At 35.2% G+C, this 20,025-nt stretch overlaps 1 protein-coding gene across 1 annotated transcript in view; it reads right to left on the reverse strand.

Annotated features, from left to right (window-relative positions):
- Positions 1–20,025, reverse strand: part of LOC128234171 (V-type proton ATPase subunit F-like) — a 62,693-nt gene that overhangs the window by 24,389 nt on the left and 18,279 nt on the right. The window contains exons 2-3 of the mRNA XM_052948211.1: positions 9,301–9,382; positions 3,598–3,680 (exon numbers count right to left, since the gene is read on the reverse strand). Of these exons, the coding sequence (XP_052804171.1) occupies positions 3,598–3,680; positions 9,301–9,382 (165 nt within the window). The remainder of the gene's footprint in view (positions 1–3,597; positions 3,681–9,300; positions 9,383–20,025) is intronic.

Genomic DNA, 20,025 nt, shown 5'->3' on the forward strand with positions numbered 1-20,025 from the left:
AGACAGACACATTATTGTATTCTACCAGACCTCTACGGTGAAAGACAGACAAATACATGTATACCACCAGACCTCCATGGTGGAGAACAGACAAATACATGTATACCACAAGACCTCTATGGCGGAGAACAGACACAAACATGTATACCACCAGACCTCCATGGTGGAGAACAAGCACATACTGTGAAATCATTAATGTTCGTGGGCATGAAATTTCGTGGTTTGCCGAAAAAAAACAATTTCGTGGGTACTTGAATTCGTGGATTTTCATTTTTGAAAAAAAATGAAATCGAAGATGCGATCGTCCTAGATCGTCTGCATAATATCCACGCGCTGGCCCGTGATTTCCGTCTTCTATGTCACTCGGTTTATGACACTCGCCAATGTGGTACGACATGCCAATTAGTGCATATAACCATGTCACTTATCGATTTAATTGGGAATAAAGGTAATAAAAGAAGATGTACCCTGATCATAAATAAAGATAGGGGAAGCCATTGAATGCCAATTAAGAATTTTGCAAACTGTGAAAACACCGAAACTTTGCGTAAATTGTCACGTTCGGTGCTTAGTAACCTTCGATGTACTAGTAATCGATTAATTATTTCATTAAATAAAAAAAATCGAGTATGGACACTCATCACGCACATCTTGTAAACTTGGAGATTTTCATTAACAGCGCACGTTCAAACACGTGCTTATAACTGTCATTTGGTTCATAAAACACATTTAATTGATTTGGTTCATTATTTGTTAAAGGCAGTTATTATATATTAACAGAATAATGATCGTAAGTTATACAGTGAGACAGGTGTTAACATTGTATACTGCGACCTCTGTAAATAATATACTAGAGTATGTACGTAAATAATATAAGGCAATTGAAAAAGTGAATAAAGGGTTTATATTTCGTGGGATTTTGAATTCGTGGATCACCCAACCCACGAAAACCACGAACATTAATGCCCCACGAACATTAATGATTTCACAGTACATGTATACCACCAGACGTCTAGGGTGGAAGACAGACACCAACATGTATACCACCAGACCTCTAGGGTGGAAGACAGACACATACATGTATACCACAAGACGTCTAGGGTGGAAGACAGACACCAACATGTATACCACCAGACCTCTAGGAAGGAAGACAGACACCAACATGTATACCACCAGACGTCTAGGGTGGAGAACAGACACATACATGTATACCACCAGACCTCTATGGTGGGAGACAGACACCAACATATATACCACCAGACCTCTGGTGGAAGACAGACACATACATGTATACCACCAGACGTCTAGGGTGGAAGACAGACACCAACATGTATACCACCAGACCTCTTGGGTGGAAGACAGACACCAACATGTATACCACCAGACGTCTAGGGTGGAGAACACACACATACATGTATACCACCAGACGTCTAGGGTGGAAGACAGACACCAACATGTATACCACCAGACCTCTATGGTGGAAGACAGACACATAATTGTATTCCACCAGACCTCTATGGTGGAAGACAGACACATACATGTATACCACCAGACCTCCATGGTGGAGAACAGACACATACATGTATACCACCAGACCTCTATTGTGGAAGACAGACACATACATGTATACCAACAGACCTCTATGGTGGAGAACAGACACAAGCATGTATACCACCAGACCTCTATGGTGGAAGACAGACAAATACATGTATACCACCAGACCTCAATGGTGGATGACAGACACCCACATGTATACCACCAGACCTCAATGGTGGAGAACAGACACATACATGTATACCACCAGACCTCTATGGTGGAGAACAGACACATACATGTATACCACCAGACCTCAATGGTGGAGAACAGACACATACATGTATACCACCAGACCTCTATGGTGGAAGACAGACACATACATGTATACCACCAGACCTCAATGGAGGATGACAGACACATACATGTATACCACAAGACCTCAATGGTGGAGAACAGACACATACATGTATACCACCAGACCTCAATGGTGGAGAACAGACACATACATGTATACCACCAGACCTCTATGGTGGAAGACAGACAAATACATGTATACCACCAGACCTCAATGGTGGATGACAGACACCTACATGTATACCACAAGACCTCTATGGTGGAAGACAGACACATACATGTATACCACCAGATCTCTATGGTGGGAGACAGACACCAATATATATACCACCAGACCTCTATGGTGGAAGACAGACACATACATGTATACCAACAGACCTCTATTGTGGGAGACAGACACATACATGTATACCACCAGACCTCTATGGTGGAAGACAGACACATACATGTATTCCACCAGACCTCTATTGTGGGAGACAGACACATACATGTATACCAATAGACCTCTATTGTGGGAGACAGACACATACATGTATACCAACAGACCTCTATTGTGGGAGACAGACACATACATGTATACCACCAGACCTCTATGGTGGAAGACAGACACATACGTGTATTCCACCAGACCTCTATGGTGGAAGACAGACACATACATATATACCACCAGACCTCTATGGTGGAGAACAGACACATACATGTATACCATCAGACCTATATGTTGGAAAACAGACGGATAACATGTATACCACCAGACCTCTATGATGGAAGACAGACACAAACATGTATACCACCAGACCTCTATGGTGTAAGACAGACACATACATGTATACCACCAGATCTTTATGGTGGAAGACAGACAAAGACATGTATACCACCAAACCTCTATGGTGAAAGACAGACACAAACATGTATTCAACTAGACCTATATGATGGGAGACAGACACATACATGTATACCACCAGACCTCTATTGTGGGAGACAGACACATACATGTATTCCACCAAACCTCTATGGTGGAAGACAGACAATAACACAAATACAACCAGACCTCTATGGTGGAAGACAGACAAAAACATGTATACCACCAGACCTTTATGATGGAAGACAGACACCAACATGTATTCCACCAGACCTCTATGGTGGAAGACAGACACATATATGTATTCCACCAGACCTCTATGGTGGAAGACAGACACCAACATGTATATCACCAGACCTATATGATGGAAGACAGACACCAACATGTATTCCGCCAGACCTATATGACGGAAGACAGACACATACATGTATTCCACCAGACCTGTATGATGGAAGACAGACACATACATGTATTCCACCAGACCTCTATGATTGAAGTCAGACACCTGCATGTATTCCACCAGACCTGTATGATGGAAGACAGACACATACATGTATTCCACCAGACCTGTTTGATGGAAGACAGACACACACATGTATTCCACCAGACCTATATGATGGAAGACAGACACCAACATGTATTCCACCAGACCTCTATGGTGGAAGACAGACACAACATGTACAGTCAAAACTTGATGGCTCGATATTCTAGGGACCGGCCAAAATACTTACGAAAGAATTACCGAATATTCGAATATCTGTTTTGCCATTCGTTTGCATCCCTAATACATATATAGATGGCTTTTACATATATAGATGGCTTTTTTTGGATAAATTTATACTTACATTCTGGTTAATCAATATTATGGCAATATCTGCTCTTATAATGAATTCACGGAAAGCTTCTTCTATTTCCATAATGCTTGTATCTGAAAGGTTTATACAAACATGTTGCTTTTTCATTTGATCAGTAACATCATGTACAAACTTTAAAACATTAAACCAGCTTGACTAGACATAAACTTTTTTTCTTTTGTTCTTTTCACATCATTTCAAAAGGGACATTGACTATGAACTGACATGAAATACCAGTTCAAGTTTACATGTCTTATTTATTCAGAATGGGAACATTTCGTCAAAATTAATTATTTACTATTATTAATTGTCACTTTGGACATAAATGTGCTTGGCAAATCATCATATAAAATCAAACAACTTATAATTAACGATGTTTTCTGGGACAACAGTTTGACCAAATCAAAGATGGCTGCTTACCACATCGTTTGTTCTCACCGCATATGGTCACATAGTGATTACGTTTAACTTATTTTATTTTTCTGATAAGAAATGTTTATTATTTCTTCTAATGTTAAATAGTGGTGTTGGAACCTCAATCGGTCCGGACCCGGCGACGACCCCCCCCCCCCCCCCTAAAAAAAAATCCCCCCCCCCTCAAAAAAAGAAAGACCTGTTCAATAGTCCGATTTATAGAAATGTCATACATTTTCGCGACGTCTTTTATGTCAATATTTTTTGCGATGTGGCAATTTGTAAGAGGGCTCTAGAGCCAGCATAGCCGATTCGGATAGTCATTGATACAAGTTTAATTCAAATGAGATTCTCATCGAGTGCTGCGGCGTTTCTAACAAGAATATATATGACGTAAGCGGCGGATTCAGCTGTCAGACTATGTAGTTAATCAAGCGTATCGCTGTTGATATCCTATATATTATTACGTTAATTAATTCGGTAGTTTAATGCTTTCACGGATTTACAATGAGATGCATTTATCTTTAAAGCCGTTTTTAACCAGCAATGGTTCTTTATAACAATTTAAATTTAACCGTTTTGTAATCAACAAATGGATATCATGTAATGATCGACGACGACATATAGCATATTGCCATGTGAAAATATGGACCGATTTTAACACTTAATCAGGAAAGCTGCAAGCAGATAATTAACACATAGTTTGTTTAATTGTGTCTTCTGCTTATACCAAAACACGTGATTGGACCGATTACAAGCGTCTGCTAATTAACAGATAGAGTGATCAGCGTAGCGGAAAAAGCAGCTGGTCTCGGTCTCATGGTAACCAAGACACTTTTATGACCCATTGGATGTAGTTTTGAATGTGTGAATGACCCATGAATGTTTATGTATTACAATTTCTATATATTTTACTTGCTTAGTCGTTTTGGACCGAAATTACAAAAAAAAATTAGAAAATTTCGGACCGAATTTTTTTTACACTTTTTGAAACTGAATTCGGTCTGGCTTGGTCAAAATCGGTCCAGACCGGCAAATTGCCGGTTTTTAGAAGCCCTGGTGTTGGGGGTCGTGAAACACAATATCTAAGGTATTTCACATGCATATAGGTCAATTGACTTTGGAAAATTATTTAGTTATCTCTAACCTTTCATGTAGAATCAATTCAAAGGCTTTGCAGTGATCTCCTTTGTTTTATAATGCAAAGAGAAGTATTAAACAATAACAGTTGTGTTTTGATTTAAATCAATTCAGTTCTGTGTCCTGTAAGGTACATGTATGTTTGAAATTGCAAGTACGCTTTGACAATCACCATAAGACTTTATTGGATGAAACCAGAAGCTATACACTACACATTTCAAAATCATGTAAGGGCGTAAAATACACTTTAAGCAAAAAATTATCTGCAGCTCTGTCTATTTTATGAAGAAATTATCTATAATTTATTGAAACTTTCGAACACAAGCGTCTTTGCTACATTTTGAATGATGGTAAATTAATTTCACTGCAAAAATATGACAAATCACATGCAATGTGTTCAGTCATAATACATACAAAATAAATGCACTAGCAAGATCAGAACAAAAGCTGTCACAGTATGTGACTTGTGCACACGACAAGTCGTTTTGATATGTCAAACACATGTGGCAAGTTGTTTTAAAATATGTGCATAAAAGAGAAGGTTACAGCCCAGACACAACAACCTATACTCTATGTCCTTATTTGCAGCATTCCATTGTAAATAAACATCTAAGTGTGACCTTGACCTTGGAGGGTGGGACACGGGTCTTGCACATTTCATGTCATCTTGGTATGTCAAACACATATGGCAAGTTATTTTAAAATATATCCATACAAGAGGAAGTTACAGTCTGGACACGACAACCTATAACTTTATGTCCTTATATGCAGCATTCCATTGTGAATAAACACCTAAGTGTGAACTTGACCTAAGAGGGAGGGACACAAGTCTTGCACGCAACACGTCGTCTTGGTATGTCAAACACATGGGGCAAGTTATTTTAAAATATATCCATACAAGAGAAAGTTACAGCCTGGACACGACAACTTATACTCCATGTCCTTATATGCAGCATTCATTTGTGAATAAACACCTAAGGGTAACCTTGACCTTAGTGGTAGGGACACGGGTCTTGCACGTGACACGTCGTCTTGGTATGTCCAACACATGTAGCAAGTTATTTTAAAATCTGTCCACACAAGAGAAAGTTACAGCCCGGACACAAGTTATTGAGCCGGACACACGGACTGACGGACAGACAGTTCGAGTTTAATATGCCCACCTTCAGGGGCATAAAAAATGAGATGCTTATAACTGCTGTCTGCAACCACCAATAATTGTGGAAATTATCAAATAAATCATATTTGTCAAGACATTTAAAAAGTTCTGCAAATTGTTGATGCATAATGTACGATCAATGTTTTATTGAGAACCCTGTGACTTATATCCTTCCACTTGTAGATGTAAGAAATTGGAAAAAAATGTCAAGAAAATACAGAAAGTTTCAGGAATAAAAGTAAACTTAACTGTCATTTCTGAAATTTTCTGTATATTTTTTTATACGAGGGGTGATCGTGAAGTTTGTGTAAATGTACTGTAATTTGTGTTCTATTGCTAATAAATAAATGAAAAATATACAATAATTTTAAATGAATTACAATACTCCATGATGTATTGTATCACAATCCACTTGGTAAATGTCTCCTGATACAAGTCTGTGTCAAGTTGTGAAACTTTTCATTGAGTTGCCAATGTCATATCAGCAACGTCCTGGAGGGAAGTCTTTTTATTGGGAAAGGTCCTATAAATCCATGGGGGCTAAGTCAGAGCTGTAGGGAAGGTGTTCTAAGACTTCAAATCACAGTTATGTAACCTCAATCTGTGTAGAGTTGGCCCTATGTGCAGGAGCATTATCCTATCCTGGTGCAGGATAACCAGATCCAGGTCCAAAGCCGGCCGTTTTATTTATATATATAAAAATGTTCATATATATATATATATATATATATATATATATATATATATATATATATATATATGAACATTTTCATTTTATATCATTATAGATTATTGATATACTGTATACTATATATTTGTTACATCCGTGGGTTTCATAGATATTTACTGTTGAGTAATAGTTCAGCATGCACCTTCTTCCCTCTTTGACTCTGTGCTAAAGGATCATCCTGTAGCGATCCATGAAAAAGATGAACATCTCTTTTATGCGGCTTCTATGCACCTGAGCTTGTTTTGGTTGCGGTGTTCTTGGTGTTTTCCACACCGACGATTGGGCCTTCATCTCCCGATCATAGTGATGAAGCCAAGTTTCGTCTGTTGTTACTATCCTATCAAGGAATTTGTCACCTTCTGCTGCGTACTGATCCAAGAATGCAGCTGAACACCTTGCACGCATCTGTTTTTCTTTGTCGGACAGCAACTTCGGGACCAAGCGCACACTGACTTTCGACATACCTAACTCTTTCCTAAGAATTCCATGCTCAGTTGAAGGAGATATGTCGAGTTACCTGGTAATCTGTTTCAATCTTTTTCATCTGTCTTCCAGGATGATACCCTTCACTTTTTCTCGAACACAAGGAATCACTATTGAAGGTCTACCTTCTCTCTTATTGTGTTCAATCGATATCCTGCCGTTCTTAAATCTTTTGTGCCATTTAGAACACCTTCCCTACAGCCCTGACTTAGCCTAGCCCCCATGCCAGGCCAAACTCCTTTAAAGTATTGCTCGTTTTCATCATTGAAATCGTTTCAGCTGGTGTAATTCCCATTTTGACACAAAATTTAATAAGCTCTGTAATTCAACATCATGTAACTGATTTGGTTTCCTTGACTGTTTTTTTCAAACTGGATGTAGTAAACAAAATTGAATTTCACAGAAATGATGTCATGACTCTGACAATGAATGTGCAAGATTTGCACAGATTTTTGCCGTTAAGAACAGTGTACAAATTGCATTACTTAAGATGAATGAATGATAAAAAGTATACTCATTTCGCGTGCGCCTACTAGGGCCTGTTGTGTTGCCAAGGATACCGTTTATTGTTGCTATTGTTGGCAGATTATTATTTCGCTTCATATTTTATCTCTTAAATAAATTGATCTTGTGGATAATACAGTTTCAGACGTATTGGAATAAAAATGAAAATGTTATGAGCAATTTCCAAAACTTGGCGATCACTCCTCGTATATCTTTTACTTTTATCCTGTGACTTTCTGTATTTTTTCCCAATTTCTGCGAGAGGTCTCAATCTTTGTCAATTTTTTACCATATCTTTTCCTAAACATTCAGTGGGAATTTTGAAAACTAAATTTGGAAAACAATATAAACTTCCTGGCCCTGGTAGTATAACTAATCAAGAGGGCCATGATGGCCTTGGACCGCTCACCTGTATAACGGTCTATGGCACAGACTGTTTTAGATATGTGGGGCCATTTCTACACTCATCCGGCACAGATACAACAGAACCTGCATAACTGCAGTATCTGCAGACAACCGCTTATAGGATTATATCAACATGACCAACAGATGAGGAATCAGATGCTTTATCCCTACATCACAGTGCCATCCTTGACGTTCAAGAAATTTATACTGAATCATGAGAACTGAGATATGTGACCTAGTTTTTTTACCCCAAATGACCCATATTCGAATTTGACCTAAAAATTATCAAAACAACCTTTCTGACAAATTTCCAGGATATTTGGACTGAAAATTTTAACTCTAGAGTGTTAACGAGCTTTTTCCATAGTATGGATCTGTGACCTAGTTTTTGACCCATATTCAAACTTGAGCTAGAAATCATCAAAATAACCTTTCTGACAAATTTCCTGGATATTTGGGCTGAAAATGTTACCTCGAGAGTGTTTACAAGGTTTTTCCATATTTAGGCTCTGTGACCTAGTTTTATACCCCAGATGACCCAGATTCGAATTTGAGCTAGAAATAAACGAAACAACCTTTCTGACAAATTTCCAGGATATTTAGGACTGAAAAAGTAGCCTCTAGAGTGTTAACAAGATTTTTCTATTTTTGGGTCATATGACCTAGTTTTTCATCCCAGATGACCCATATTCGAACTCGTCCAAACATCCTGACCACTAGGGTGTTAACAAACTAAGTGTGGACCATTGATGGACGAAGGACATTCATCGATCCTAATAGCTCACTCTCAGCCTACAGCTAAGGTGAGCTAAAAACAGCTACTAAAACAGCTTAAAACACGATGAGTATGAACACCTACTTTTGCCGACCACTAAAAAGTTTGGTTCTCTTTTCTTGTTAATTTCACCAATGCCACCAAGCAGAAATCCTGTACATGTATCCTGAAAGAAATGTTATTGGATATTAGTAAGTATAAATGCATATGTTTAAATGGAAGAACAGTTACAACAAACATTAATTCTAAGAGACATTGTCCATTTTAAAAAATATATTGTCAAGTAGGAGATCAAGTTCACTTGATTACAAACACACAATTCCCCCCCACACACACACACCTCATGATTACACTTAATCGTTATTAATCCCTCTTAAATCATATTCATTCATTCATCAGTTGATTCCATAAACACAAATCAAGTAATAAAGGTAAAAATAAAGGGCACATAACTCTAATGACTTGGCAGCAACTGACAAAAAACAAGAGTGCCATCACGTTCAATGGATTATGCAGTTACTAATATGCCTACATTCAGGAAGAACTATCATTGAGGCATATGGGCCCTAATGGAGATCAGTCAATTGTGGAGGAGAGACACTGTTAGAGGTAGGGACATAGGTCTTGCACCCAACACATCTTCATTATGTGCCTAACACATGTACGAATCAATTTTAAAATCCCTCCTTGCATGACAATTTTACACCCCAGCAATGATCAACTAGGCTGTTTATGCATACATGCAGCATTCCATAATGATTAAACTTAAAGTGCGACCTTGAACTTTGAGGTAGGGTCTTGCATGCCTTTTTGTACTTAACACTGGCTTCAACCAACTTTACTGTAAATGCAAATAAGCAGCATTCATAATGATAAACCAGTAAGTGTGGCCATGATCTTTGAGAAAAGGCCATGGGTCCTGCAGACGAAACATCATCATTAGGTACTGAACACTTGTGCCCAGTAATTTTAAAATACCTCCATGCATGATGGAACTGGATGGACCAGGGTCTGATCCAGAAGTTACAAGACCTTGCACCCCTTAAATTATCCAAGCTTACTTTATACCAAAAAACATGATTTTGAGATTATATTTATAACATAACTCAATTAAAGTCAAAATCTACATCAAAGTTTCTTCAATAAACATTCTTGTGTACTAGAGCAAAGAATTTACTTTGCCTGTTATTTGGATTCTTCATTCACAGGAGAGAAAATAGTCTGACATAAAAACGTTTTATTTACAATAAAAAACATAAATCGTGTCTCAATTATCAACCGAATTTCAAAGGTTTCACTTTTAACAACAATAACATTATTTAAATGTGGAATTTTAATTTCCTGACAATTCCTTTGCTGTACAAGAGCCTTCATGGTCATTTTTTGGGGGTTTAACCACCTAAATGTGTGCTGATAATAGTTCAACCACCTTTTGACATCTGAACTGAAAGACAATTGACAAGCTTTTATAAATGAAAACAAACTGTATGACAAATTAAACTTGTGACAAACGTTCCATAATATTATGACAAACTTTCCATTCTATATACTATCATGAGTTGAATACTTTCTATAAAAGTATTTTTAAAGCGATTTATTTGTCTTTTGTTTACTGTCTAATTTTCTTTTTCTCACATAAGTATTTATAACCAACTCATAAAAAATAGAAATTAAAACAAACTATTATAAAAAAAACTTAGGTATCTGTCAAAGGTTTCGGTACTAAAAATATGTCAAATGCCTGATGACTGTATAGAATAGGCAATCTTACCAAAACAATGGATGGTTATCTTTATATTTGCTATTTCATAATGGTTACATGAGAAGAACCAGAAATCAAATGAAAATTCAGTTTACTGTTAACTATGGAATTAACGCCATGCTTCTATTTGCAAAGGGCCAACGATATGCCGAGATACAAAAAGAAATACCGCTCTAGAAAAGGGAAAACAGACCACAAACATGATCTAAACAATTCTCCATTTTAACATTTGAATGTTATACATCTAAACCATAGGTGTGAACAAACGCTGTTACCAGATAATACCAAACATACGCAAATACAGACCCTAGCTCAACATCTTTACTTTAAGTCAATAAGATATAATGGGCAGCGGAAAAAAAGAGTTGGAGGGTGGGGATGAAAATCTAGCAACTAATTCATAGTCACGTAAAGTAGTTGGTGTCAATTATATGATGAACTTTTTCATTTCATCTTCAAGTATGTCTGTATCAGCATCTCATATGATTCTGTATAATACTTTGTCGTATACTTTTACTTTGGTATTTCACACCTTTTTTCGAATTCAATCATCTTATTGTTTTTCATACCATACTGCGATTGCACTCCGGCATCGGCTTGATCTAGGTGATAATGAAGAACAATTAGCATTTGTTAAAGTTTAACTAAGTGTTATATGTGTGAATAAGAACCAGACGAACTAAGTGTCATGTGTGTGAATAAGAACCAGACAAACTAAGTGTAATGTGTGTGAATAAGAACCAGACAAATTAAGTGTTATGTTCATGAATACAAAACCAGACGAACTAAGTGTTATGTGTGTGAATAAGAACCAGATGACCTAAGTGTAATGTGTGTGAATAAGAACCAGATGAACTAAGTGTTATGTGTGTGAATAAGAATGAGACAAACAAAGTGCTATGTGTGTGAATAAGAACCAGAAGAACCTTATGAACTAAGTGTTATGTGTGTGAATAAGAACCAGACAAACTAAGTGTTATGTGTGTGAATAAGAACCAGACAAACTAAGTGTTATGTGTGTGTGTGAATAAGAACCAGACAAACTTAAGTGTTATGTGTGTGAATGTGAACCAGACAAACTAAGTGTTATGTGTGTGAATAAGAACCAGACGAACTAAGTGTTATGTGTGTGAATAAGAACCACACAAACCAAGTGTTATGTGTGTGAATAAGAAATAGACAAACTAAGTGCTGTGTGTGAATAAGAACCAGACAAACTAAGTGTTATGTGTGTGAATAAGAACCAGACAAACTAAGTGTAATGTGTGTGAATAAGAACCAGACAAACTAAGTGTTATGTGTGTGAATAAGAACCAGACAAACTAAGTGTTATGTGTGTGAATAAGAACCACACGAACCAAGTGTTATGTGTGTGAATAAGAACCAGACGAACTAAGTGCTGTGTGTGAATAAGAACCAGACAAACTAAGTGTTATGTTCGTGAATAAGAACCAGACAAACTAAGTGTAATGTGTGTGAATAAGAACCAGACAAACTAAGTGTAATGTGTGTGAATAAGAACCAGACAAACTAAGTGTTATGTTCATGAATAAGAACCAGACAAACTAAGTGTAATGTGTGTGAATAAGAACCAGACAAACTAAGTGTTATGTGTGTGAATAAGAACCAGACAAACTAAGTGTAATGTGTGTGAATAAGAACCATACAAACTAAGTGTTATGTTCATGAATAAGAACCAGACAAACTAAGTGTAATGTGTGTGAATAAGAACCAGACAAACTAAGTGTTATGTGTGTGAATAAGAACCAGACGAACTAAGGGTTATGTTCATGAATAAGAAACAGACGAACTAAGTGTTATGTGTGTGAATAAGAATGAGACGAACGAAGTGTTATGTGTGTGAATAAGAACCAGAATAACCTGATGAACTAAGTGTCGTGTTTGTGAAAAAGAACCAGACAAACTAAGTGTTATGTGTGTGAATAAGAACCAGACAAACTAAGTGTTATGTGTGTGAATAAGAACCAGACGTGTTATGTGTGTGAATTAGAACCAGACGAACTAAGTGTAATGTGTGTGAATAAGAACGAGATGAACTCAGTGTTATGTGTGTGAATAAGAACCAGACAAACTAAGTGTTATGTGTGTGAATAAGAACCAGACGTGTTATGTGTGTGAATTAAAACCAGACGAACTAAGTGTAATGTGTGTGAATAAGAAAGAGATGAACTAAGTGTTATGTGTGTGAATAAGAACCAGACAAACTTAGTGTTGTGTGTGAATAAGAACCAGACGAACTAAGTGTTATGTGTGTGAATAAGAACCACAAGAACGGATAGCTTAGTCAGTAGAGTGCCAACCCATGCAGAAATTATTTCAATGTTTTTTCAAATCCTAACAATTCCTATGATTTCTTAGCAATTACCAATGTTTTCTCATTTACAAAACATTGGAATTCTTTGGAATAGACAATCTTTACAAATCCAAAGAATTCTAAAGACTTCTTTGGATATTTATATTGGAAAAGATTGGAATAATAATCCAAATTTATCCTAGCTTTTCTGAATTGGAAAAAGTTGTCATTACTTAGAAATGCAACCATTTTTCTGTAAAATGAAAATCCAAACATTTGGATTAGTTAGGAATTTAGTATCATGACATTGAGCACATAGGACAACTTACTCTATAAGAATTCAACAGTTTCCTTTTTTAGATTTTTTTCAATATTATGTCTAATGTTTACCAATGGTATTGATTAATATTTGTGAGTAGTATTTTGTTATCACCTGTTGCACAGAATTCATCAAAACATCAGTTGATGAGGTATTTTCATGAACCTAACTTCTTGAACTTGAATCATCGAAATTAAATGAATGTGATGAACTGTTTAACCATTTAAAAGATGAGACGACCAGCAGAATATAATAAGATGCATCAGCAACAGGCAGATAGTTGAGGTAGCTGTGGTTACAACTGACTGTTGCATTTAGAGTAACACTATTGGCCCAGTCATAACCCAAAGATTATAAATAAAAAAATAAATAACATGCTTAAAGAAAATTCCATATCAAAATAACATGAACATTAAAATTAAATTTATTTTAATTAAAGCACCACATATATCATATGTATCATGTAAGGTGCCATGGATTGTTCCACTCACAGGTGATTGTCACATTGCCTGGATACAGTAATATATTTTTATAATTTTTTATATATTTTTATTATTTATTATTTCGGTCAAGATAGTGAATATATGTCATTTAAAAAAAATATTACTAACTTTTTCCATGAAAAATTGTGGAATATTTTTTAAAATGATATATATTCACTATCTTGACGAAAAAATTAAATAAAAAAAAAAAATAAAAAAAATAAAATATTTAAAAAAAAAATATAAAAAAATATACCTGTATCCAGGCAATATGACGAGCACCTGTGGTAAACACTGGTTAATTAGTTGCCAAACAAGTTTAATGTACCTTCTTTCAAGGTTCACTAAACCACGGACGTATAGACCCTACAAGCAAGGCGATGTCCAGAGTTTTTCTTCCAACTTCCGGTTTCGCTTGCGTCTTTATTAATTAGAAATAAAATTAGATGGACCATGATCTCTGAGAATGGGGAAAAATGCAATTGATTTGCTTGTAATCGATTGTCTCTCAAATATTTACTAAAAAATAAATATTCTAACGTAGCTATATATTCTAACGGTTACGCATTTAAGACGAAACGCTCTTCACTGGCGGAGGTAATTTCGAACTCCCGCTATTTTTGTCGAAATAATGCGCCAAATAAACTGAAGTGTTGTTTCGTTTATTTAAGGTAAGTTCACGCGAAGTAAGGGGTGTAATTCAATTACTTTTATAACGATCTTTTACGCTAACATTATTGTTTAAAATAACATAGCAACATTTTGAAGTAATGAGCAAATATGTTTTGTTGTAATACATTTTCGCGACAAACGTACGAAATACGTTTGTGTAGAAACACAGTTAAATGAATTTTTGTGACTTACGCGTACAGCTAATACTTCATTGTTATATATTTTAACAGCTATTATATATTTTAACAGCTATTATATTTGTTTCTTAATGTATGTAAGCTAATTTTGTCTAGAAAAAGAATCAATTGCCATAAAGGGTCGGCAGCGATGCAAAAGTGGGTGGGGAAGGTCAAAAACTAAAACGTTTAAAAAGTCCATGTTTTATATAGTTTTGAGGAACGATCTTTTAGGGGTGTGAAACATATATTATTGGCAACATGTTTTGGGGTAGTAAGGAGTTAACAAATTTTACAATAAAAGATTAATTAATATTTTGGATCAAAAAAACTTTCACATTTATTCAAAAATGTCTGTTGACATTGCTTATCACTTTTTTTCTTTTTTTTTTCAAAATGCCCCAGACTACCTATTCAACAATGTTTTGAGTTCTTTTTTATATTTTGTCAAATAAATAACCACTATGCAAGCAAATTAAAGTTTAGTGTCTGAAATGATGTTTCATATATTTTAGCCGGCCTAAAGGAGCTAACAAAGATATCATCAGTCCACAAAGGAATCAACCAGTGAAGGAGAAAAACATTCAAAGCTGTAAATTGCCAAATCCATCAGTGAGTAGACTATTTTTAAAGCACATGGTAAGATTTCCATGTTGCAATGGATAAATGGGTATGAGTCATGCTTGTGAAATATTGAACCTCAAAACTAAGAAGAAATTGATATTTTTAACATTTTAAATTTTGGTCCTTCAATGGGCTTTTGCATCGCTGCTGACCCTTGACCTTTTAAATAACCACTATGCAAGCAAATTATAGTTTAGTGTCTGAAATGATGTTTCGTCTATTTTAGCCGGCCTTAAGGAGATAACAAAGAAATCATCAGTCCACAAAAGAATCAACCAGTGAAGGAGAAAAACATTCAAAGCTGTAAATTGCCAAATCCATCAGTGAGTAGACTATTTTTCAATGCACATTGATTTTGAAAACAATATTGTGGATGTGCGGAGTGGATTTTATTTGTAACGGACAAACACTATTAAGAATCTTGAAAAAAAATCAGACTTAATATATTTGAGCACTTTGGTTCGAACAAATAAAATAATATATCATTAATTTATATACCGGTGACATTGAAATCTTAATTTGCACTGATTTGATAACCAACTCGCCGTTAGAAATTGGAAACTATTGGCAGTACAAATAAAAAAAGAAATATTTTTCAGGTTGGAAGATGGATGTCAAAGTCTCAGACAAAAGCTTCCAGAGTTAAGAAAAGATCACTTCAACAAAAACAAGCACAAGAAGAATGACTGCAAAAAAAATTCGCAGATGCGTTTCCTCATCAAGTGTATAAGGAAAACGTCCTGTCTACAGAGACAAGATGTAAATGTCATGGACTGAAATGAGCAATTCAATGGCTCATTTCTAATTGTGTTTAAAGTGTCATAAAAAATTAAAACTGTTATAAATGGACATGTAGTAATGAAATGATGAAATTATCATCCTGTTGCGAATAACATTTACTTATTCATGAACTTAGTTCATGAATGACATTTTGAAAAATCATGTTCATTAACTGTCAAGTTCATTAACTAAGTGGGAGTTCATGAACATGATTTGTCCAAATTGTCATTCATGAATAGTTCATGTTATTCTCAAAAAGCACACGCTTGACGTCACTGACATGGATATTAATTTGATGGACTAAAGAAGCTCCATACATGGAAAATGACAAATGCGAATCAATTAATACGCTGTCTAGAATAAAAAATAACAACTGTATAACTAATTTTATCAGTAAATACAAAACTGTGAGTCTAGCCCGCTGATGCCAAAAATTAAGTCATTAATAACTGCATTTAAACTCCAGAATGACCTTTATGAACCATTAATGTACAGGTGATATTTATTGTTTCTTAAAAACAATAACTTTATAAACTGTGTTAGTTTGAATTTTTTATCCATGTTTTCATGCACATTGGTTAAAAGTACATGTTTGAAAAATATAATGATATAATTAAGGAGAGATAACTGTTTTACTTGCGTTTATGCTGCAAGAGCGTAGAAGGGCATGTGAGTGAATTTCATAAAGCATGTTAGAGCATCTTGGGTCATTTGCTTGCTTACCCTACTGCGTTCATACAGCATAAAAGCAGTAAAATGTGTGCATTACTTATAATTTTAATACATAATGAAAAAAATGTTCATTTCGGTTAAACAGTAGGAGTACTTTTATCTCGTTTGTTCTGTGCGTAACACAGGCAGAAAAAGGACTTGCAGTTTACTCTAGATTGATCATGGTGTTAAAGACCTTCGCCAACAGTTATGTATTAAATAATGCAATGGAGTATTTGTTCTTTTAGAAATGTAACCAACAACATATGTTGGTATGAAAGAATAGCTGATTTTGTAATGTATTATAATATATTTGTTTTAAATGACTAATCTTACGGAATTGGTTGCCTTAAACTGGAGCTTACAAGAAAGTGTTTTCTTTCTTGTTGACTAATTTTTTTCCTAATAGTGGTTGACATTTTTATTTTTAAACAAGAAAGTTATAATGTACCTTTTGATATCAAATGGTTTTCTACGACATGTGCAACTTAAAACATGACATGTTGTCTGTAAATTTGTCTCAGTGTGTTCACATGCATTCTGGTGAACAGGCTTTATCACTAATCACTCAGCAAAACATTGGATTACTTAAGAATTTGGTAGATATAAAATGATAAGAAAACCTAAGAATTCTTGGGAACTCCTAACAAATCCTATGTGTTTCAATTTGACTCCAATGGGTAAAAATCCAATGTTTTCCATCTAGGAATACATAGGAAAAGATAGGAATTTTGCATCCAGATTCAGTTCGGAATACTTAGGAAAACAATGCATTGTGGGGCCAATACCGCCCATGTTTTCCAAAGTATTCCAACTCAGAAAAACATTGGATTACTTAAGAATTTGGTCGATATAAAATGATAAGAAAACCTAAGAATTCTTGAGAACTCCTAACAAATCCTATGTTTTCCAATTTGACTCCAATGGGTAAAAATCCAAAGCTTTCCAATGTTTTCCATCTAGGAATACATAGGAAAAGATAGGAATTTTGCATCCAGGTTCGGTTCGGAATACTTAGGAAAACATTGGATTTTGGGGCCAATACCGCCCATGTTTTCCAAAGTATTCCAACTCTTTATTCCTAGGAATAGATAGGAAAAGATTGGAAATTCTAAGAATTAAATCCTAAGATTTCTTAGGATATTCTTAAGAATACTTAGGAAACACCATTTCAATATCCCCCTCCCTATTTCATAGGCGGGGGATAATAATTGTTTGTTTCAGGTAACCTTCCCAAAATTTCTAGGGTAGGGTAGGTAGGGATTTATTTTTTTATTTTTTTTCAAAATCTGTCGTAAGTTCAGAGTGTTTTCTTGCACATGGCAGTCTTTCCTACATTACTGTCATTGCCTGACTTTGTTTTATCATATAAACAATAATTCTGATTAAAATCTGCATTTATCCGCCCTTCGTAACTCTCTATTCGCTAACGAATATTTTTTTGCTCAGAAACGGAAAAAAATAGTTAGGGTCGGCACATTTTTATAGGTAGGGTCGGGTTACCCGAAACAAACATATTTTTTTTTAGGCTTAATAAAAAAGATACTATTCTAATGAGTAGGATGCCAAAGGCAAAGAGGCATCTTTTAAATTTAGACATGTGAATTAAATTTAGACATGTTCACATAAGTGTTTAATGGTAACAGGTACATTGGGACCAAAATCTTTATTCCACTCTGTGGACATATTTTATTCCATTGTTTAGAAATTTAGTTTTGTAGGTTCTAATATAATCTTTCAAACATTTACAGTATTGTTTCAAGCTTTACTGAAAGTACAGTTCCTCTTATTGTAAAAATTTTTACCAGGAAAAGTTAAGTTACAAAAATAATTACATAATTAAAAAATATTACTTGCATTATGATTTGTTCCCTACATGCACCCTTTCCATTATTTAACAAAGTATTAAACATGTATGAATTCTAGTACTTTATATTACCATTGATGATATTTTCTTATTTTTAGACTCAATATGAAGTAATAAATGTTATATATGTGATTGTTTGCTGTAAGTTGTTCTCTTAGCCACTATTTTCCATTTGCATCATTACATGCTGTTGAATTTTGAGGAAATTGTTGTGAAAAATGTGATACTGAAGAAATTTTGAGGAATACACTCTATCATATACACAGAAATGTCTTAAGTTGATCACAAATCATTATTTTATTAACATGAAAGTGAATAATAATGCATATTATATTGGCCTTCAATATGTGTCCCCTGTGCACCGAAAAATAGTTCAATTTTGAAATGAAAAATTTGGCAATTGTAAGTTACATTGTACAATACATTCTTGAAATTTCGTATGTGGTCTTTAAAGATGCATAAGGTGAGGTTAATGTAGATTTTTTTCTTATTTGATTCTTTTTAGCTCACCTGTCACGTAGTGACAAGGTGAGCTTTTGTGATCACTCTTCGTCCGTCCGTCCGGTCAAGTTCGATATTGGGTCATCTGGGGTCAAAAACTAGGTCACTAGGTCAATTAGTAGAAAAACCTTGTGAACACAATAGAGGTCACAATTTTAGCCTAATCTCAATGCAACTTGGTCAGAATGATCATCTCTATAAAATGTAGGTCAAGTTCGATATTGGGTCATCCGCGGTCAACAACTAGGTCAATTAGTACAAAAACCTTGTGAACACAATAGAGGTCACAATTTTAGCCTAATCTCAATGCAACTTGGTCAGAATAATCATCTCTATAAAATCTAGGTCAACTTCGATATTGGGTCATCCGCAGTCAATAACTAGGTCACTAGGTCAATTATAAGAAAAACCTTGTGAACACAACAGAGGTCACAATTTTGACCTAATCTTTATGAAACTTGGTCAGACTGATCATCTCTATGAAATCTAGGTCAAGTTCGATATTGGGTCATCTGGGGTCAAAAACTAGGTCAGTAGGTCAATTAGTAGAAATACCTTGTGAACACATTAGAGGTCACAATTTTAGCCTAATCTCAATGCA

The sequence above is a fragment of the Mya arenaria genome, chromosome 5, assembly GCF_026914265.1.
Source record: "Mya arenaria isolate MELC-2E11 chromosome 5, ASM2691426v1".
Taxonomy (NCBI): domain Eukaryota; kingdom Metazoa; phylum Mollusca; class Bivalvia; order Myida; family Myidae; genus Mya; species Mya arenaria.